Source organism: Capra hircus, chromosome 7 (assembly GCF_001704415.2).
Source record: "Capra hircus breed San Clemente chromosome 7, ASM170441v1, whole genome shotgun sequence".
Classification (NCBI taxonomy): domain Eukaryota; kingdom Metazoa; phylum Chordata; class Mammalia; order Artiodactyla; family Bovidae; genus Capra; species Capra hircus.
Genome location: NC_030814.1, coordinates 87487987 through 87507581, shown reverse-complemented (window position 1 = coordinate 87507581; position 19595 = coordinate 87487987). Strand labels below are relative to the sequence as shown.

The following is a 19595-nucleotide window of genomic DNA, read 5'->3' as shown; positions in this document are numbered from 1 at the left end:
CAGAGCTCACGTTGTAGCACAAGCAAGTCAAAGCAAGAAACATATCCTTGCCTGCCTCCCCAGGAGGAGCTGCTTGGGTCCTTAAATGGAGCAACACCAAGGTAGGTTCATGGACTGGAGAGCAGGCAGAACGTGGGCAGCCTGTCCCCCACTTGGCGGTGCCCTTGCTCGCTGTTTGGTTACCCCAGTGGCTCCTGCTCCAGTTCAGTCACTTACAATCTCAGGGTCACATCCTCAGAGTCCACTCACATGGTTGGATGTGTCAGGCTTTTCCTTAACGCTGAGTGTTTCCTTGTTTAGTATATACTGCACATTTTCCATTCAGCTGTCAGTGAACCCTTGTGCCACCTCTGTAGCTTGGCTGTTGTATATAATGCTGCTATATTCTTGTGTGCAAATATGTCTGAGACTCTGCTCAGTTCTTCTGAATATGTAACCAGAAGATCATACAGTGGTATTTTCGAGTTTTATCTGAGGACCCTCTGTAGTTTTCCATGGCATTTGCACCATTTTACATTCCCAGCAGCATGCACAGGGTTCCAATTTCTCCATATCTTCACTAACACATTATTTTCTGGGTTTTTTAATTTTGTTTTTAACCAAAGCCATGTTTCTTATTGAGTGTGAGGTGCTCTCTCATGATTTTGACTTGCATTTCCCTCATGATTAGTGATGTTAAGCATCTTTTTATGTGCTTATTAGCCATTTATCTTTAGAGAAATGTCTACTCTTTAACCGCTTTTTATGTTTTTTGTTATTGACTTGTACTTCTTTGTATATAATGGATGTAATCTTCTGTCAGATATAAGCTTTGCAATGTTCTCCCATTCTGTAGGTTACTTTTTTCTGTTGATTGTATGTTTTTGATATACAGAAGGTAATTTTGAAGTGGTCTGGTTTTTGTTTACTTTCGTTGCCTGAGCTTTGTCTTACCCAAAAATGTCACTGCAAATTTACGCCATGAACCTTCTCTTTCATGTTTTCTTCTAAGAGTCTCATTGTTCTAGATCTTAGGTTAATGTATTTGATCCAATTTCTGTGTGTCGTGTATTTGATAGTCCACTCTTGTGTCCTCCTCAAAATTGGTATGCTGAAACCCTAATGCCCAACGTGAGGGTATTAGTAGGTCAGCCTTCGGGAATTGTTTACATCCTGGGGACTTTGCCCTGAATGGAACTGCTGCTCTCAGAGGCTCCAGGGAGATCCCTTGCTCTTCCACCCCGTGAAGATGCAGAAGAGGGCACCTGCCGTGAGCCAGGAAGGAGGGCCCTCAGCAGGAGCCATGCTGGCACCGATCTTTGACTTCCCAGCATCCAGAACGGTAAGAAATGTGTTTCTGTTGTTTATATACGGTATCTAGTCTGTGGTATTTTGCTGTAGTAGCCTGAACAGATTGACATGGTTCACCTTTCTTCTCTGTATGCATATCCAACTTCCCCAGCACCATCTGTTGAAAAGACTGGCCTTAGCATCCTTGTTGAAAGTCACTGAACCAGACAGGAAAGTTTATTTCTGGGCTTCCTGTTCTACTGGTCTATCTCTCGCTTTATGATAGTACTACATTGTGGTAATTACTGTAGACTTGTATGAAGTTTTGAAGTATCATACCTCCAACTTTGTTCTTTTTGAAGATTATTCTGGCTCTCTCAAGGGTCCCTTGAGATTCCACATGAATGTAACGATCGATTTTTATAGAGTACATGAACACAAGATATCTTTTCATTTCTTCGAGTCTTAACTTTCTTTCACTAATGGTTTGTAGTTTTCAACATACAAGTCTTTTGCCTCCTTCAGTTCAGTTCAGTCACTCAGTCACATTCAGCTCTTTGCGACCCCATGGACTGCACATGCCAGGCCTCCCTGTCCATCACCAACTCCTGGAATTTACCCAAACTCATGTCCACTGGGTCAGTGATAACATCCAATCATCTCATCGTCTGTTGTTCCCTTCTCCTCCCACATTCAATCTTTCCCAGCACAGCATCAGAGTCTTTTCCAATGAGTCAACTCTCTGCATGAGGTGGCCAAAGTACTGGAGTTTCAGCTTCATCATTTAGGATGGACTGGTTGGATCTCCTTGCAGTCCAAGGGGCTCTAAAGAGTCTTCAACACCACAGTTCAAAAGCATCAATTCTTCAGCATTCAGCCTTCTTTATAGTCCAACTGTCACATCCATACATGACAACTGGAAAAACCATAGTTTGACTAGATGGACCTTTGTTGGCAAAGTAATGTCTCTGCTTTTTAATATGCTGTCTAGGTTGGTCATAACTTTTCTTCCAAGGAATAAGCATCTTTTCATTTCATGGCTGCAATCACCATCTGCAGTCATTTTGGAGCCCCCCAAAATAAATTGTACCACTGTTCCTCCATCTGTTTGCCATGATGTGATGGGACCAGATGCCATGATCTTAGTTTTCTAAATGCTGAGCTTTAAGCCAACCTTTTCACTCTCTTCCTTCACTATCATCAAGAGGCTTTTTAGCTCCTCTTCACTTTCTGCCATAAGGCTGGTGTCATCTGCATATCTGAGGTTACTGATATTTCTCCCGGCAATCTTGATTCCAGCTTGTGCTTCCTCCAGCCCGGCATTTTGCATGATGAACTCTGCATAGAAGTTAAAGAAGCAGGGTGACAATAGACAGCCTTGACGTACTCCTTTTCCTATTTGGAACCAGTCTGTTGTTCCATGTCCAGTTCTTATTGTTGCTTCCTGACCTGCATACAGATTTCTCAAGAGGCAGGTTGGGTGGTCTAGTATTCGCATCTCTTTCAGAATTTTCCAGAGTTTATTGTGATCCACACAGTCAAAGGCTTTGGCATAGTCAATAAAGCAGAAATAGATGTTTTTCTGGCACTCTCTTGCTTTTTCCATGTCCAGCAGATGTTGGCAATTTGATCTCTGGTTCCTCTGCCTTTTCTAAATCCAACTTGAAAATCTGAAAGTTCACATACTGTTGAAGCCTGGCTTGGAGAATTTTGAGCATTACTTTAGTAGCATGTGTGAGATGAGTGCATTTGTGCGGCAGTTAGAACATTCTCTGGCATTGCCTTTCTCTGGATTGGAATGAAAACTGACCTTTTCGAGTCCCATGGCCACTGCTGGCATATTGAGAACAGCACTTTCACAGCGTTGTCTTTCAAGATTTGAAATAGCTCAACTGGAATTCCATCCCCTCCACTAGCTTTGCCTCCTTCGTTAAATTTATTCCTTAGTATACAAAAACATAATTTTCGTGTTGATCCTGTATCCTGTCACTTTATTTGTTCTAACAAGTGTGTGTGTGATCTGATTGTCAGGACTTTCTACTTACCAGATCATGCCATGTGTGATGTGAGAGCTGTTAACTTTGCCTTTTCCTGTATCCTACTTTGAGTTTTTTAACCTTTTTTTTTTTTTGGTATTCCTGTTTTGCTATGATCTGAATGTTAGTGTGCCCCGTCCCTGGAGCTCACACTGAAGTTCTTGAGGTATGGCCTTTGGGAGTGCTTCAGTCATAAGTAACTCTCAAGAATGGGGTTAGTGCCTGGCAGAGGGCCCTCACTGCACTGGCACCCTGATCATGGACACCTCCAGAGCTGTAAGAAGTAACTTTGTTCCTAAGCCACCCAAATCTAGGTTATTTCAAGATCCCTAACAAAAAATTTTTTTTGCTATTTCTGAAAAGTACAACGTTTTTAATGTTTCCTGGCACCTCCTCAGAGGTGGGTGGGCTGGGGTAAAGGTAAGACATTGGCAAGGCACACAGATTTTTAACAGCTGGATGTGTTTAGATGGCTTCTAGTAGCAACTTTACAAAAAAAGGTAATCAGGCCAAGCTCTTTCTAGAAAAGCATCTTACTTTCTGCTCCTGTAAAGGAGTAAAAACCAGTGCCTAGGTGTTCAGTGTACCATTGGTCTAAAGGTGGTGAACAGAGGTGTAGTGAACTCAGGAGCCTGGATTTACAGAGGAGAGAATCTGGGGTTAGAATTGAGTTTATTCTCTTGCTCTTACCTTTCAGTGAGCCTAAAACCATCCTTTAATACCAGAATCACCATTCTTACAGCAAGTGTTAAGTCCCAGATCAAACACTCAGATCTTCTGATCCTGTAGTACACAGATCAGCTAAAAAAACTATCAAGAGGAGGAGATGGAGAAGAGAAGGGTAGGGGCGAAAGCAACCCACAGGCTCCTTGTAGCTGGTAAAAGTATCAACAACAAAACCCTCGTCTCAGAAACATCCTCAAAGCTTAGGTGCTTAAATATTAATAGTCAGATTATGTTCTCTTACTGGACCAGTCTGGATGGAGACAGTAAGTTAAAGGTGAAATTTAAATTGCTTTTTCACCAGTCTGCTAAAAGCATCTTTTGAAGCAGAAGGCATGTAAGAATTTTGCATTCTGATACTGTTTATAGATTGTCCTACTTTTTGCACACATGTTATGCGTATGCCTTGAAAACATGCACTCCAAATAGAGTTCTTCATTAATATACCAACAGGACTTTCTTCAGATCCTTTCACTTAACCCAGTTTCCCTTTAGAGTCCCTGGCCGTGAGATGAGGAAAGATTTGAGAAACCATTTTCTGATGCTTTTATTTTAGAATATCATGATACGGCACACCTAAGTGATCTGGTCCCAATACCTGACCAACCACACATTAAAGATTCTCTAACAGGATCTGGTGAGTATATAGATGTGCTCTGTTTTAAATCACAGTTTCCCAACTAGGGCACTCCGACAACAAAAAGTACCTCCAGCCATTTTCAAAACTGCCCATACTTTCTATGACAATGGAAATATTCTGTAACTCTCTAATACGATAATGTGACTGGGAAATAGAATTCTTACCTTTACTATTAAATCCTACATTTATACTGTGAGGACAAAATGCTTCAGCATGAAACACTGAGGTAGCTACCTTGTTTAGTAGTCTTAACTCAAAATTCACTTACAGCACCGTTTCAGCATTTATCTCCTAAAAAGAAAATAACCAAGTCAGGATTGAAAAACATTTATTGAATCAAAATCAAATACTTTTTTATTATCTACAAGCCAACACTGAACTTACTTTATTCAAGAATGAACACAATGTACAAAAAAAGTATGCTTATATTATAAAAATATGTCAATTTTATCTCCTGGGTGCTGAGCAGAAGTCATTTTAAACAAAATCAAGGCAAACTTGCTTTCTATAATAGAACTGCTATAATTTAATAACAAAAGTGAGAGCTAATATATACTCACAAAGTATCTTTAAAGGCCCACTGATAATGCTGCACCCAATCAGCACAGTTCACATTTCCACTCTATGCTCATTGGCACCACTTCACGCCTACATCACAGGAAAGCACCTCTTTTAAGAATGCTGTCATTAGTTAACAGTTGTTAGCACATGTTTCAGCAAAATATTAACAGTCAATTCTATTTAGTTAGCTTCAATTTTCAAAGGAGACACATTGTTATCAGGAGCAAATGACATCCCAAGGTTTAAAAACCTACTTATCAACAGGGGAAAGTGGACTCCCTTAAAAAACTGTGTCCAAGGTTAGTATCTTAAAATTCTTGGTAATTTTCTTGAGTCATTATTGGCACCTTCCTTGGCATGTGTTCCTGCGCACAGTGTGGCTACTTATGCCTGCCAGAGGCAGCTGCAGAACAATTGGAGGCTGAAGAGTGCAGCCTTCGGCTCACCATGGAGACACACTCCAGTGCTCACTGGAGAATTTGGTCCTTGGAGAATCAGGAAAGTGAGCGATTGAGAAAAAGACTAACGTCAAATCATCAAGTAGGGAAAAGGGACCAGGGCTCCCTGTACTGTTCTAGGAGTTACACAATTATAAACTCTGTATTAAAGTCAAAACAGAAGCAGACTGACTAGCATTATCACTGACAACACTAAAACAACCCAAAGAGCGCGCACACTGCAGCGTCCCCGTCAGGACCCTGACTGCTGGACACAAGGACACTGGCAGTCAGGCAACATCCCGAACGTCGTATCAACACAACTGATGGCATTAAATGAATTCAAGTTTAGAAGTTATTAAATTGCAAAATGCCTATTCTGATTGCTAAGCATAAATGTTTTTTCTTGACAGATTCTCTGAGACTGACACCTATGGAGATCAAAACTGCAGAAATAAAGGACTGAATAATCTAGTGCCTGCTGTGTAGGGTAACTTGGAAGAACTGGGGGAAGAAACCCTGCCATGTTTCACCTCTATAAACCCAGTATTTATTCACTTACCTATTTAATAAGAACTTATGACTAAGGTGAAGAGAACAGATGTAGATCGATCTCGCTCTATGCAGTTACCTAATTCCTTACTGTTTTCTGGACATAGGGTTTTAAATTTCTAATGGTTAGCACTACACCCTTAGGAGGAGCATTTATAGAAATACAATTTGTGAAGAACACACACTTTGAAGCCCAAGCATTCTTGGCAAAACCTTAAGCCACCAGGCAGGTTGTTCTCACAGGCAACCACACAGCCAGATCAACCGCTGCTCCTGGCAATTTCCACTGTCCCAAAATGTGAACATGGAGAGGCCAGTGACTCCAGGGTCCGTGCTTAGAAGTGGAGGCTAAGAAACTCAGCTACTGGAAGCCAGCTGGATACCACAGTATTCAACATAAACAAGTAAAAACTGCGACCAAGCACACAAAGAAATGGACAGCTACTAAGAACATGATGCTCAGAGTCAGACTGGAAGAAGGTATTACCACACACTCAAACACACTTGTTTACAATCCCAGGTCCTTGCTCACAAATAAATAGATCGAACATTTACAACAGAATGAATGCCTTATGAATGCAAGCTTTTCTTTTATTATAATTCTAACTAAATAAAAGTCATACTTCTAAACTAAGCTACAAGTTGCCTTTTTCTGTGAAACTGATGTGACTCGGTGCCACAGCTCACCTTTCTCTAATAGCAGCAGTATCATCCACCCATGGCCGCCAGGCACTCTCCCTCTCTGGCATCCTGTGGGGTCCCACACAAGCAGTTTCATAGAGCATGCAGACGCTACTCTGCTGCAGTTTCATGTGAATAGAAATGACCATTGTGCTTACGGGCCGCATACCTTCCAAAATATACATAAATGACGACAAATTAACAAATAAAAGCAGGTCTTTGCTTACCAATAAAATCAATAAGGCAGAGGGGTTGAGGGCGGAAAGAAAAATGTGGGGGAAGAATGCAAAACAGTGCTAGCATTCACAAAAGAAGATCATGCTAAAATCAGACCCATATTCATAAAAATCAAGAATTAAGCCACAATCCAAAGAACTCTGTCCATGAGTCCAAAGGCATGCATGCCAGCTGAAGGAAATGCAGGATTCTTCTGACAAGTTTCTTCAGAGCAGAACAGGAGCGTGTCACTGGAGCAATCACAACAGGGTGAACAAGACGCCGTCACACTTCTTTTTTTGTAATTGAAAGAAAAGCAACCGTGACAAAAAAAAAAATTAACAGTTGGAACAAAACACAGAAATTCACAATGACCTATAAAACCAAAAGAAAAAGCCAAATTATTTTTATACTTTAGGGGTTTCACACTTCCATTTAGAAGTTGTCTTTTAAATTTGAAAAATTTATTATGAATGATTTACCATAATGGTGTTAAATATAAAATTACTTCACCACACATGGGATTTCACTCAGTAACTTCATTCATCTTTAAAGAACACATAAGAGAGATCTTGTCACTAGAATCTCAGTCAGAGGCTCCCTCAGAGCAAGACATCTGAAAGCATTTAAAGTTTCTCATAAGGGAAACAACAATATGAAACTAATACCCAAATGCTGTAACTGACTATGAACAAACTGTTTTTGCCTTTTCCAGTAAGTTCACAAATTTTTTTTAATAAGACTTTTATTTTTTGAGCTGGAGTCTGAACCAAGCTTCTCCTTGTAGTCAGGGGCCATGGGGCTCTGAGGTACTCACTGAGGAGGAGTCCGGGGCTATCCGGCCTTCGTGTCCACCAGCTGCATCTGCACGTTGGCAGCCATGCCACCCCCATAGCCTCCCTTGGACTGCATCTGGTTCTGAATGGAGCTAACCTGAGACAAGAAAGGAGAAGCACGGGTCAGGAACTGGGGCCAGTGTAACCAGTCAGTGCTTTTAACAGTTTGGCTGGGCTGCTTTTCCCAGAAGGGTACGTTTTATAGAAAAAAAAAAAAAATTTATATATATATATATATATATAAAATCTTTTTATAGACTTAGAAATTGTTTTCATTATATGGGGAGTGCTGGTGGTTGAACTTTTTTTTTTTTTTTTTTTTTTGCCGAAACAGCCCCCAACTCCACTTCCCTATTACAAAAAAGTTTTGTAGTTCACAAGGTACTTGGCTACATTTCAAAACCAGTCAAAAGGATAAAGATGAACTGATGAATTCAACTTTGTTCCTCAACCACCTTAATTTACAACCACCTCACATATTCAATCACCTCAATTTCTTGGATTAGAATCAGATACAAAAATAAAGTAGGAAAGTGAACCTAAGATAAATTTTAAAAATCCACGTGGTAAAATTCACATAATAGAAGTATTCTTATTCTGTAAATGACTTCAGTCATGTCCTCCCCTCTGCAATGCTATGGACTGCAGCCTGCCAGGCTCCTCCATCCCTGGGATTCTTCAGGCAAGAATACTGGCATGCGGTGCCATGCCCTCCTCCAGGGGAATCTTCCCGACCCAAGAATCGAACCTGCATCTCTCAGGAATCTCCTGCATTGGTATGTGGGTTCTTTACTACTAGTGCCACCTGGGAAGCCCTAATATAGTCAGTAAAATTAATACAATGAAAAAGTGTAAGAATTCAAATGAGGATTCAAAGACGTGGAATATTCAAAAGAAGCTTAGCCAGAGGCCACACCCCAAGAGCCGAGTCTGCATACTGAGGAGCTGAGTGGTATACCCTTTTCTCCTCTGAGCCCAGGGGAATCATCCTCTCCAGCTTTTATCACATGATTAGAGCCCCTGAACTTTATTCGACTCATCCTCTGCTGAGCCTATGATGTCTCCTTAATACACTGGGGCATTCCTGCAGAAACCTGTGGCCAGCAATTGGTTATGTAAGAGAAGACTGAAACATCTCTAGTCAATAATGAGTTAATCCCCTCAGAATAGGCTGCTCTCAGGTTTACAGAATCCCTTCAAAATATGACATCATGTAACCCTCACAACAGTGCCAAGGGGAAGCAGTGAAGAGTGAACCTGTGAAAGCCTAGGCATTTTACCCTCAACCCTGATAAAGGCAGAACCCTAGGCCTGCACACTCCCTCTACCTGTGACCGTGCTGTGTGGCCCCAGGTGTGCCATATACCCTCCAGGACAAACCCTTGACACAGCCCTGCCCACCAGAGGGACAAGCCCCTGCTCCACCCACCAGGCGGAAAGCACCGGTCTTGCCGCCAGGAGGCTTCCACAAGCCTCAGGACCACTCGGGGAAGTGGAACTATGATCCTGCAGCCAGCATAAAGGAGTCCATCAACACAGACAAAACGAGATGGCAGAGAAATGTTTGGGATGAAGGAACAAGATAAAAACAGGAAACCGCTAAATGAAGAGACAACTACCAAAAAAAAAAAAAGAATTTAGAGTAATGATGGTGAAAATGGTCCAAGATCTTGGAAAAAGAATAAGGCACAGATTGAGAACTTACAAGAGATGTTTGACAAAGAGCTACAAGATGTAAAGACAAAGATACAAAGAATACAATACCTGGAATGAAAAATACACTAGAAGCAATCAACGGCAGGATAAATGAGGCATGAAAAATAAATAGCTGGAAACAGAATGGTAAGAATCACTGTTAAGGAACAAACCGAAGAGAAAGCAGTGGAAGGAAACAAGGAGAGTCTCAGATACCTCTGGGACATAAAACACAGCAGCACGTACATTACAGGGGTGCTACAGGGAGAAGACAGAGACAGCCTGAGAAAATACCCGAGGACGTTATAGCTGAAGACTTCCCTAATGAGAAAGGAGACACTCACGTCTAGGAAGTGCAGAGTGGCTCACAGGAGATGAACGCAAGGAGAAACACACTGAGACACACTGATCAAACTGACAAAAGATAAAATATCAACACAAAAAGGAAGGGCAACACATGCTATATGAGGAAACCCCCGTAAATGTATCCACTGATTCTTCAATATAGAGGGAGTAGCATTATATATTCAAAGTAATGAAAGACAGAGATGGAAAAATCTCTATACATTCAGCAAAAACAAGACCAGGAGCTGACTGTGGCTCAGATCATGAACTCCTGATCACAAAATTCATGCTTAAATTGAAGAAAGTAGGGAAAACCACTAGGCCATTCAGGTATGACCTAAATCAAATCCCTTAGATTATACAGTGGAAGTGAGAAATAGATCTGACAGACAGAGTGGCTAAGGAACTGTGGATGGAGGTTCGTAGCACCATACAGGAGGCGGCCATGATCAAAACCATCCCCAAGAAAAAGAAATCCAGCCAGGCAAAGTGGTTGTCTAAGGAGGCAATGGCACCCCACTCCAGTACTCTTGCCTGGAAAATCCCATGGACGGAGGAGTCTGGTGGGCTGCAGTCCATGGGGTCACGACTGAGAGACTTCACTTTCACTTTTCACTTTCCTGCATTGGAGAAGGAAATGGCAACCCACTCCAGTGTTCTTGCCTGGAGAATCCCAAGGACAGCGGAGCCTGGTGGGCTGCCATCTATGGGGTCTCACAGAGTCAGACACGACTGAAGCAACTTAGCAGCAGCAGCAGCAAGGAAACCTTAGACCCAATCATGAGTATGAAAATGAAACAATGATTAGAAAATGTTTAACAAACAGAAGTCCAGGACCTAATGGCTTCACAGACAAATTACATCACATGTTGAGAAAAGAGTCAACACCTATCCTTTTGAAACTCCTTCCAAAAGAATGGAGAGGAAAAATACTCCCAAGGTCATTTTATGAGGCAAACTTCACCCTAATAACAAAACCAGACAAAGATACCACACACAAAAAAAGGAAAGAAAATTACAGGCCAATATCACTGATGAACACAGATGCAAAAATACTCCAACTATATTAAAAGGATCATATACTATGATCAAGTGACATTTATCCCAGGGTTAAAAGACTTTTTAAACATCTGTAAATCTATGTCACAATCCATTGTCACATTTATTCAACATAGTTTCAGAAGTCCTAACCATGACAGAGAAGAAAAAGAAATAAAAGGAATCCAAACTGGAAAACAAGTAAGACTATCACTGTTTGCAGATGACATGATACACAGAAAATCCTAAAGATGCCACCAGAAAACTACTAGAGCTCATCAATGAGTCCAGTAAAGCTGCAGGGTACAAAGGGAGCACACAGCATCTCTTTCATTCCCATACACCAACAACGAAGACCAAAAGGAGAAAATAAGGAGTCCCATTTACCACCACATCAAAAACAATGAAAAACACAGGAGTAAGTCCACCTAAGGAGAAAAAAGGCCTCTGCTCGAAGAACTGTACCATGCTGATGAAAGAAATCAGAGATGACACAGATAGAAGGATATGTACCATGTTCTTGGAAGAATCAGCACTGTCAAAATGAGAATACTGCCCAAGGCAATCTACATATTCAATCCAATTCCTATTAAATTAGCAGTGTCATTTTTCACAGAACTAGTAACAAAGTTATTAAATTTATATGGATACAGGAAAGACCCAAAATAGCCAAAGCAATCCTGAGAAAGAAAATCAAAGCTGGAAGAAACAGGTTCCCTGCCTTCAGACTATACTATAAAGCAAGAGTAATCGAAGCAGTATGGCACGGCCCAGAAACACAGATCAGTGGGACAGGATAAAAAGCCAGAAATAAATCCACCCGTGTGTGGCCACCTGATCCACCACAGGAGGCAGGAGTGCAGCCTGGAGAAAAGACAGTCTCCTCAGTAAGTGGTGCTGGGAAAACTGGACAGCTACACGTAAAAGAATGAAATCAGAACACTCCCTAACGCCGCTCACAAAGATGAACTGGAAATGGGTCAAGACTTAAATGCAGTAAGGCCAAACACTATAAAAGTCTTAGAAGAAAAGATAGAACATTGACCTAAATTGCAGCAAGATCTTTTTGAATCCACCTTCTAAAGAAAATGAATGAATGGTACCTAACTAATTAAACTCAAAAACTTCTACACAGCAAAGGAAACCATAAACAAAATGAAAAGACAACCACAGAATGGGAGCAAATATTTGCAAATGTGGCAACCAACAAGGGATTAATTTCCAAAATATACAAACAGCTCATGCAGTTGTATGTAAAAAAAAAAAACAACCAAACAAAAAGTGGGCAGAAGATATAAACAGACCTTTTTCCAAAGACGACACACAGATGGCCAAAAAGCACATTTAAAGGTGCTCAACACTGCTAACTATCAGAGAAATGCAAATCAAAACTACAACGAGGCTACCACTTCACAAGGGTCAGAATGGCCATCATTGGAGAAAGTCTTCAAACAATAACTGCTGGGAAGGGAGTGGGGGGAGGGAACCCTCCTGCTGTTTATGGGAATGTAAGCTGGCACAGCCACTACAGAGGCCAGTACGGAGGCTCCTTGGAGACTAGCAGAGCTACTGTGTGGCCCGGCAACCCCACCCCCGGCTGGGCATCTATCCCGGGGAGATGAGCAGAAAAGGACACATGTGCCCCTGTGTCCGCAGCAGCAGCGTTTACAACAGCCCAGACACGGAAGCGACCTGAGTGTCCACTGACAGGGGTGGGTACTGAGTACATGGTGTATATGTGCAACGGATTTTTATTACTCAGCCGTTTAAGAGAATAAAACTGCCATTTGCAGAAACATGGATGGACCTAGAGATTGTCATGCTGAGCAAAATAAGAAAGACAAGCATATGCTATCTCTTATATGCAGAATCTTTTTAAAAAATGGTACAAATGAACTTATATACAAAACAGTCACAGGTGTAGAAAAAACTATGTTATGGTTACCAAGGGGGAAGGGGGCGAGAAGGATAAACTGGGATGCTGGGACTATGTAAAAAATAGATAACTTAAAAATAATGGCCTATATGGGAAAAGAATCTAAAAAAGTGGATATGTGTATAACTTACTCATTCTGCTGTATACCTGAAACTACTACAAGGTAAATCAATTATATTCCAATAAAGTAATTTTAATAATGAAATAATGCCATTCACAGTACAAAGAACGGACAAGAGATTATCATACTTAGTGAAGTCAATCAGAGACAAATATTATCACTCATGTGGAATCTAATTAAAAAAATGAACTTATTGATAAAACAGAAAGATTGACAGATACCAAAAACAAACTAATGGTTCCCAAAGGGGAAACACAGGAGGAAAGGATAAATCGCACACACTAGTGTATTTAAGACAGGTCACCAGCAAGAACCGACTGAACAGCACAGGGGCGTCTGCTCAATATTCCATGATGATCTATACGAGAAAAGACTGTAAAACAGAATATACATATAACTGAATCACCTCGTTCTACACCCGAAACTAACAGAATATTGTAAACCAACTACACTCCAAAAGTAGAATCCAAAGACTTCAACTGTAATCCTGATTTATTCATTAATACTGTAACTCTGGATGAACTATTTATCTTCTGTGAATATCAGGTTTCCTAGTTGTAAAGTGATTAAAGATGATAATCTCTCCTAACCATTCTAGTGAGATGTAAAAATGCTGGGCTATCTTCTTTTTTATTCCGGCCGTGCTGTGTGGCACATGGAATCGTAATTCCCCAGGCAGGGATGAAACCCATGGCCCCTGGCAGTGGCAGAGTGGGGTCTCAACCGCTGGGCCACCGGGGAAGTCCCAGTGGGGTATTTTCTTACTTCACCAAAACAAAGGCACAAGGTTATCTGCAAACTCGAAAGTGCTCTTAGTATATCCTATCTTAGTCTGTTATCAGTCAGAAGCTTTTTGGAAACAGAGAATGAGAATCACGCTAGATTGCTAGGAGCAGGAGGAACAGGAGGTGATGGCCTAACAGATTCAGAGTGAGGCAGGTTTAAACACATTCTAACTGAAGATAATAACAGGACATAAAGTGCACAGCTTATTCGGGTCCAGTATGTTTAAGGCGAGAACATGTGATTGGATCTTAAATGGGTAAGTGCACTCATTTACAGAAAAATTCACTTATGTGGAATTAACTCCAGTGATACCACATGAGTTACTGCAACATCTATAGTCACATGACTAAACAACTAGTTTAGGTAAGAGTACCCTAAAAAAGAAACTAAAATCTACAGGGCTGCTTAAGCAAACCTGCTCCGCCCGAGGAGGCTAAGGCCCACCGCCAGTTCACTTTCTGCTCCTTTTTGGCAACACCAGGTTTTGTGAACACCAGGTTTTGTGGCACAAACTTGGTTCTTCCAAAAGTCAATTCTTTAATTTCAAACAAAAGACTTTGGATTTCCAATAGGTAACCCTCATCACTCCTGTGAAACGTCGGGCTGGATAAGTTACAAGCTGGAATCAAGATTCCCAAGAAAAATATCAACAACCTCAGGTAAGTGGATGACATCACTCTAAGGGCAGAAAGTGAAGAGGAACTAAAGAGCCTCTTGGTGAGCATGAAGGAGAGGAGTGAAAAAGCTGGCTTAAGACTCAATATTAAAAAAAGTCAGATCACGGCACCCAGTTCCATCATTTCATGGCAGGTAGAAGGGGAAAACGTGGAAGCAGGGACAGGACAGATTTCCTCTTCTTGGGCTCTTCTGACTCCTGCGACCCCGTGGACTGGAGCCCACCGGGCTCCTCTGTCCATTAGATGTCCCGGGCAAGGATACTGGACTGGGTTACCATTTCCTTCTCCAGGGGAATATTCCTGACTCAGGGATCGAACCCGGGTCTCCTGTGCTGCAGGTGGATTCCTTACCAACTGGGCTACAAGGGAAGCTCTTTTTTGCCTACACAGTTAGATTTTTATGAACACAAGTAGGGAAGAAGACGTGCTGATGAGAAATAAAATTCATCAGTTATAAAACATTTGAAACCATTCATTCTATTTATCTTTGTCACAATGACCTTAATATTAACAACGGCTCATCATTCCACACTGATCCAGGAAACAAAGCTACTAAATTGTATTTTAACAGCAACCTGACGCCTCTTACATTTCCACAAACGCCGTTCAGTGTACTTTTCCTACAGACTTAAAACAAACAAGCTGTTTCCTTTCCAGGAAGCTACAAATGTCATCCCTTAGCTTACTCAGTAACTGCAGTGACCAACTTGTTTGCTGTATCCAGGATACCCATCTACCTATTTTACAAGTCTGTTCTCCTGTTCAGTTTTTTGTGAACAGTGTCCAGGCAGTGAGCACACAATGCAGCGTATCTGTGTTAGGAAAGGCTTACTGACTCTGGTGCTAAACACTTGAGGAACATTCAGACACGTGTGTACTTGAGATCTGGGGGGAAAGCAGCTCTGGATACACGGTCATTTGCTTCAGGGCAAGGATGAGGCACAGCCCCGATCAAAACCCCAGTAGAGACTGGCTTCTGTACTACTACTCTCTGTTTCTCTTAGATGCAAATTAGGGAGTAAGAGTTCAACTGAGTGTATCTAAAGTCTCTTCTGAAGTCCACCGAAACCTCTGAAACAGAGAGCAAATATGTACAAATTTTAATCCTCTGCTAAGTGCACGAGAAGTCATGTTACAGTAATAAATAAGTTGCAAGCATTGTAACATCAGATAAAGGCCAGTATTTTCTAAGGTAAATGGGACAAACACATTTGCAAAGGCAACCAACTGAACTTAAGAGAACAAAAAGGAGCTTAAATATTACTAAAAAGCTGACCTCAAAGTTGCTGGGGGGGTGGGGGGTAGAAGGGATGGGGGAATGGTGGCATGAGAATCCACGTGACAGTAACTTCCTTTCTGAACTCAAATCCTTTAAAAATTTTAAAGCAGTTATTCAGAAGAAATGTAGCTACAAAGAATTTAGTAAAAACAGAAAAACACATGGCTTTGCAAACTAAATAAGAGATTTCCCCACTGTTCATTTCCTTCTCTTCACGCTCACATTAAGCACGTGTAGTAAACGTCTGTAACTCACTGGGCACAGTGCAGTCATTAAGAATGTACGCACTTGCCAGACAGGCACATGTGACCTCGCCCCAAGGCCCCACCCCCTTGTTCCACCCTTGTACTTACAGAGTTCATCCCACTGAACAGGTCACCTGACCCCACGTGAGCTGTGTGCACGAAGTTTGTGGGCTCTCCAATCATACTTCGGTCAATCCGCCGGCGCCTCTTCTAAAATATAAGAAATAATGTTCAGAAAATGGTCTTGTTAACAAAAACTTATTCTGGTAGATTTATACTTTATGCACAAATGACTCTCTATGAAAAATGTTTTTGCCCAGGACAGAAAAATACCTAAATCTTGGTATCACCACAACCATCTCCTACGGTGAACCCCCAAGAGAAATATATGCACCAAAAAAAATAAATAAATAAAAGGTAAAGCAAAGTACTATTTAGAATTTAAAATAGATTATTTGATCTAACTTTGGCCATCTATGTATTTGTATAATAACCATTTAAGTTTTACTCCTAAAAAAAAAAAAGATATGTAAAAGTATCATCTGTAACCATCGTTCATAACAAAGACGACAGTATGATGTAAGTACTTAATTCTACATCCCATCATTAAACACTGAGCTATTCTGATGGTTATTACTTAGATTGTAGCCAACTGCCCTTTCCTGCTGGAGTGAATCTGTCAGCTGGGGCAGGGTGGGGGGGCGGCCGGGGTTCGGTTCTAGTCCAGCCAGTGACTTCCAGTCTCTTCTGGCTGTTAAGTTACGAACCGCCTCCCCTGCATTCCTGACACCCGCGTCCCAGCAGCCCCCCAGGACTTCAGCTGCAGGCTGCGGCCGTCCTTGCTCCACCAACGCGCCCTCCACCGCACTAGGGACACTTCCTCACCCTGCTGCTGTGTTCAACTGAACCATGCAAGATTTTTCAAGAAATGAAGGTAATTTTAAAGTAGACCCAAGTTTTCCATGACACCTTAGATTCTGTGATCGACTGAAAGAGGCCATGGGCACAGCTCGCTTAGTGTCCCAGTGCCAACTCTGAGTAGCCCCATCTTCTTCCCTTTCAACAGAATACTTCTCCTGAAAACATCACCTGCATCAAAACTCAGGCAAGTTGCAAACTAGTGGAACTAGGTCAGGCTGCCTCCGAACATAGTATTTCATGTCGCCATCCCCTGAAATGTTGCTATGCATGAGATAAACCCTAAAAACTTATCCAAGTGACAGCTCTTCAGGGCCAGAATGTGACTTTCTATAGAACCACGGAAGTGGCGTGTTCACACGTCGCTTTTAGAGCTGGAATAGGCATTATTTTACCGTCTCTGCGTTGTACTGCCACAGAATCCCAAAAGAAGTCTCGGAGTTCAACAGTGACTCGACCGTCTCCAGGCTCACCGATTCCCCTTCCAGTATTCTGCATGGCATACGGGGATCCCTCTCTAGTTGCACACAAATTTTGCTACAGTGTACGAAAGTTTCTTGTTCCTTTGATACTTCTCCTTATGTTCTTTGTTTGCAATTTCTAGAGCTTCTGTTATCTGAATGTGCTTGTGTGCCTAAGGAGGGCAGGGGTGAGGAGGAAGGGAGAGTGTGTGTGATTTTCCTAGTTTCATCAGTTATTTGTGTCCTTTGTGTATTTCACTGTATTAGAAAATAACTCCACTTCATCCTCTTTAGGAATCCACATGTGTTCTTGTAGGCCAGAGAGTAAATATTTCAAGCCTGCAGGCCACACAGTCTGCCAGAGCTTTGACCCCGCGGTTATCACAGCAGGTAAGGAGCTAGAGACAATGAGAGAGCAAGTGAGAGTAGCAGTGCTCCATTTAACTTTTAAGCACAAAAAAGGGTGGCTCGCAAGTTCTGGTTTAGTGGCCTTAGCCCTAGATCAGGATTTTTTTTCAGTGGTAGATACGTTATTATTTTCTCCATTATAATTTTGGGGGGAAGTTCTTTGTTTGCAGTTATTTTCTAATCTGAGACTTTGTATTATATGATTTCCGATTTTCTTGCAAAAATGCCTGATTGAATAAATTAAGAGTCTGTAACAATAGGTATTACAGACTATAACAACCTCAGAACCAACTCACTGGAAAAGAACCTGATGGTAGAAAGACTGAGGGCAGGAGGAGAAGGGGGTGCCAGGGGGTAAGATGGTTGGATGACAAGATCAACTCAATGCACATGAGTTTGATCAGACGAGCTGGTAACAGGGAAGCCTGATACGCAGCAGTCCACGGGGTCGCAAAGAGTCAGACACGACTGAACAACAACAGTAACACCTAGGAGTCAAATATCCATTCCTTTACTTCTCCGAATTTAAGTACTCCTAGCCCCCTTTTAAAGGGTTAAGAGTCGATCCATCCTTGGGGCCCTGTCCCCTGGGGTTATACAGAGACTTCAGGTTAAAAGGCTTGGCAGCAAGCCAGACACAGGTCTAGAGCCTTTGTCTGTGTTCTTCAATCTTCTATTTCTTGGCAAACATACCACCTTGCTGCTATCTTCCATGCAGTGCCACTTAAGGAAGCTCACAGACGCCCCGACCACAGACTTGGCACCCGCAGCCCTCCTTCGAGGCGAGAGGCCAAGTGCCACAACGCAGTCTCTTCCACCCGGTTCCCTATTTTGCCCCTAGACTCTGAGTCTATTTCTATCCACCAAATTCAACAAGTTCCCCTCATACTATTCCCATCCGAAACGCTACAGCGCAAGTCCCTGACTGATCCTTGAGAAGGGGTGCTGCCTCTCTCTCCTGGGATTAAGGAAGGGAAAAGGCAATGCAGATACTAGTTTTGTGCCTATTTTTTCTCGATAATACACTGCTACGTTTTCAGTAAACTCGTCTTCTTAGAAAACCATGTTTCTACATCCAAGTGCACCTGCACCAGAACAGGACACGAACTTTCTTGACACCAGATCAGGACAAACTGCTGGGGTTTCTTCCCCAGGATGCCCCTTGACTGACAGTAAAGTAGGCGGCTTCCAGGTTCTTGGCACACTCCAGACATAAGCAGGAAAGGGGAGATGTCTACAGATGAAGACAACGGTCAGCAGTTACGTTCGCTGGACTCGTGGCATCTGGGGACTGCGGACTTTGTGCAGACCCCAGCCTGAAGGGGCCGCAGCTCCCAAGTACAGAGGGTGCCACCTGGCTCAGCCAGAGGGCCCTCTAAAGCAGGCAATAGACCGGTGCATTTCAGAGAGTAAGATCTACTTCCATATCATTCTTGCCCCAGGAATACACGAGACTCCTCAAGTTCCGAATCCACATCTTCTCCTTCAGAAGGGTGTGTCTGGGGCTTAGCAGGTGGCTACACCGGGCCCATGAATCCACATTACGTGAGTTATTCCAATAGCTGACTTATTGCGAGATGCAGGGAGAGAGCAGTCGCCATGGTGCACTGAGGCCACCAGCCATCTCACCCAGAAACGTCCCCTGAAAGGTTAGTGAACAGTGTGCTTGTAGATCGGTGTGCTTCTGAAGCAGGTGTAGTAATATGCACTCATAAACAGCGACACCACAGGCATG

General features: G+C 42.2%; 1 protein-coding gene across 7 annotated transcripts in view; it reads right to left on the bottom strand.

Moving 5' to 3' along the window:
* CDC42SE2 (CDC42 small effector 2) overlaps positions 4980-19595 on the bottom strand; it is a 117829-nt gene continuing 103213 nt past the window's right edge. For 6 of the 7 annotated variants that reach the window (XM_018050715.1, XM_018050714.1, XM_018050718.1 and 3 more), the window contains 3 exons: positions 16182-16283; positions 7933-8048; positions 4980-7408 (listed from right to left, as the gene is read on the bottom strand). In XM_018050715.1, coding sequence (XP_017906204.1) covers positions 7950-8048; positions 16182-16283 — 201 coding nt within the window. In that variant the 3' untranslated portion in view covers positions 4980-7408; positions 7933-7949. Of the gene's footprint in view, positions 7491-7932; positions 8049-16181; positions 16284-19595 lie in introns of all 7 variants that reach the window. The other variant, XM_018050716.1, reaches the window with a different exon arrangement.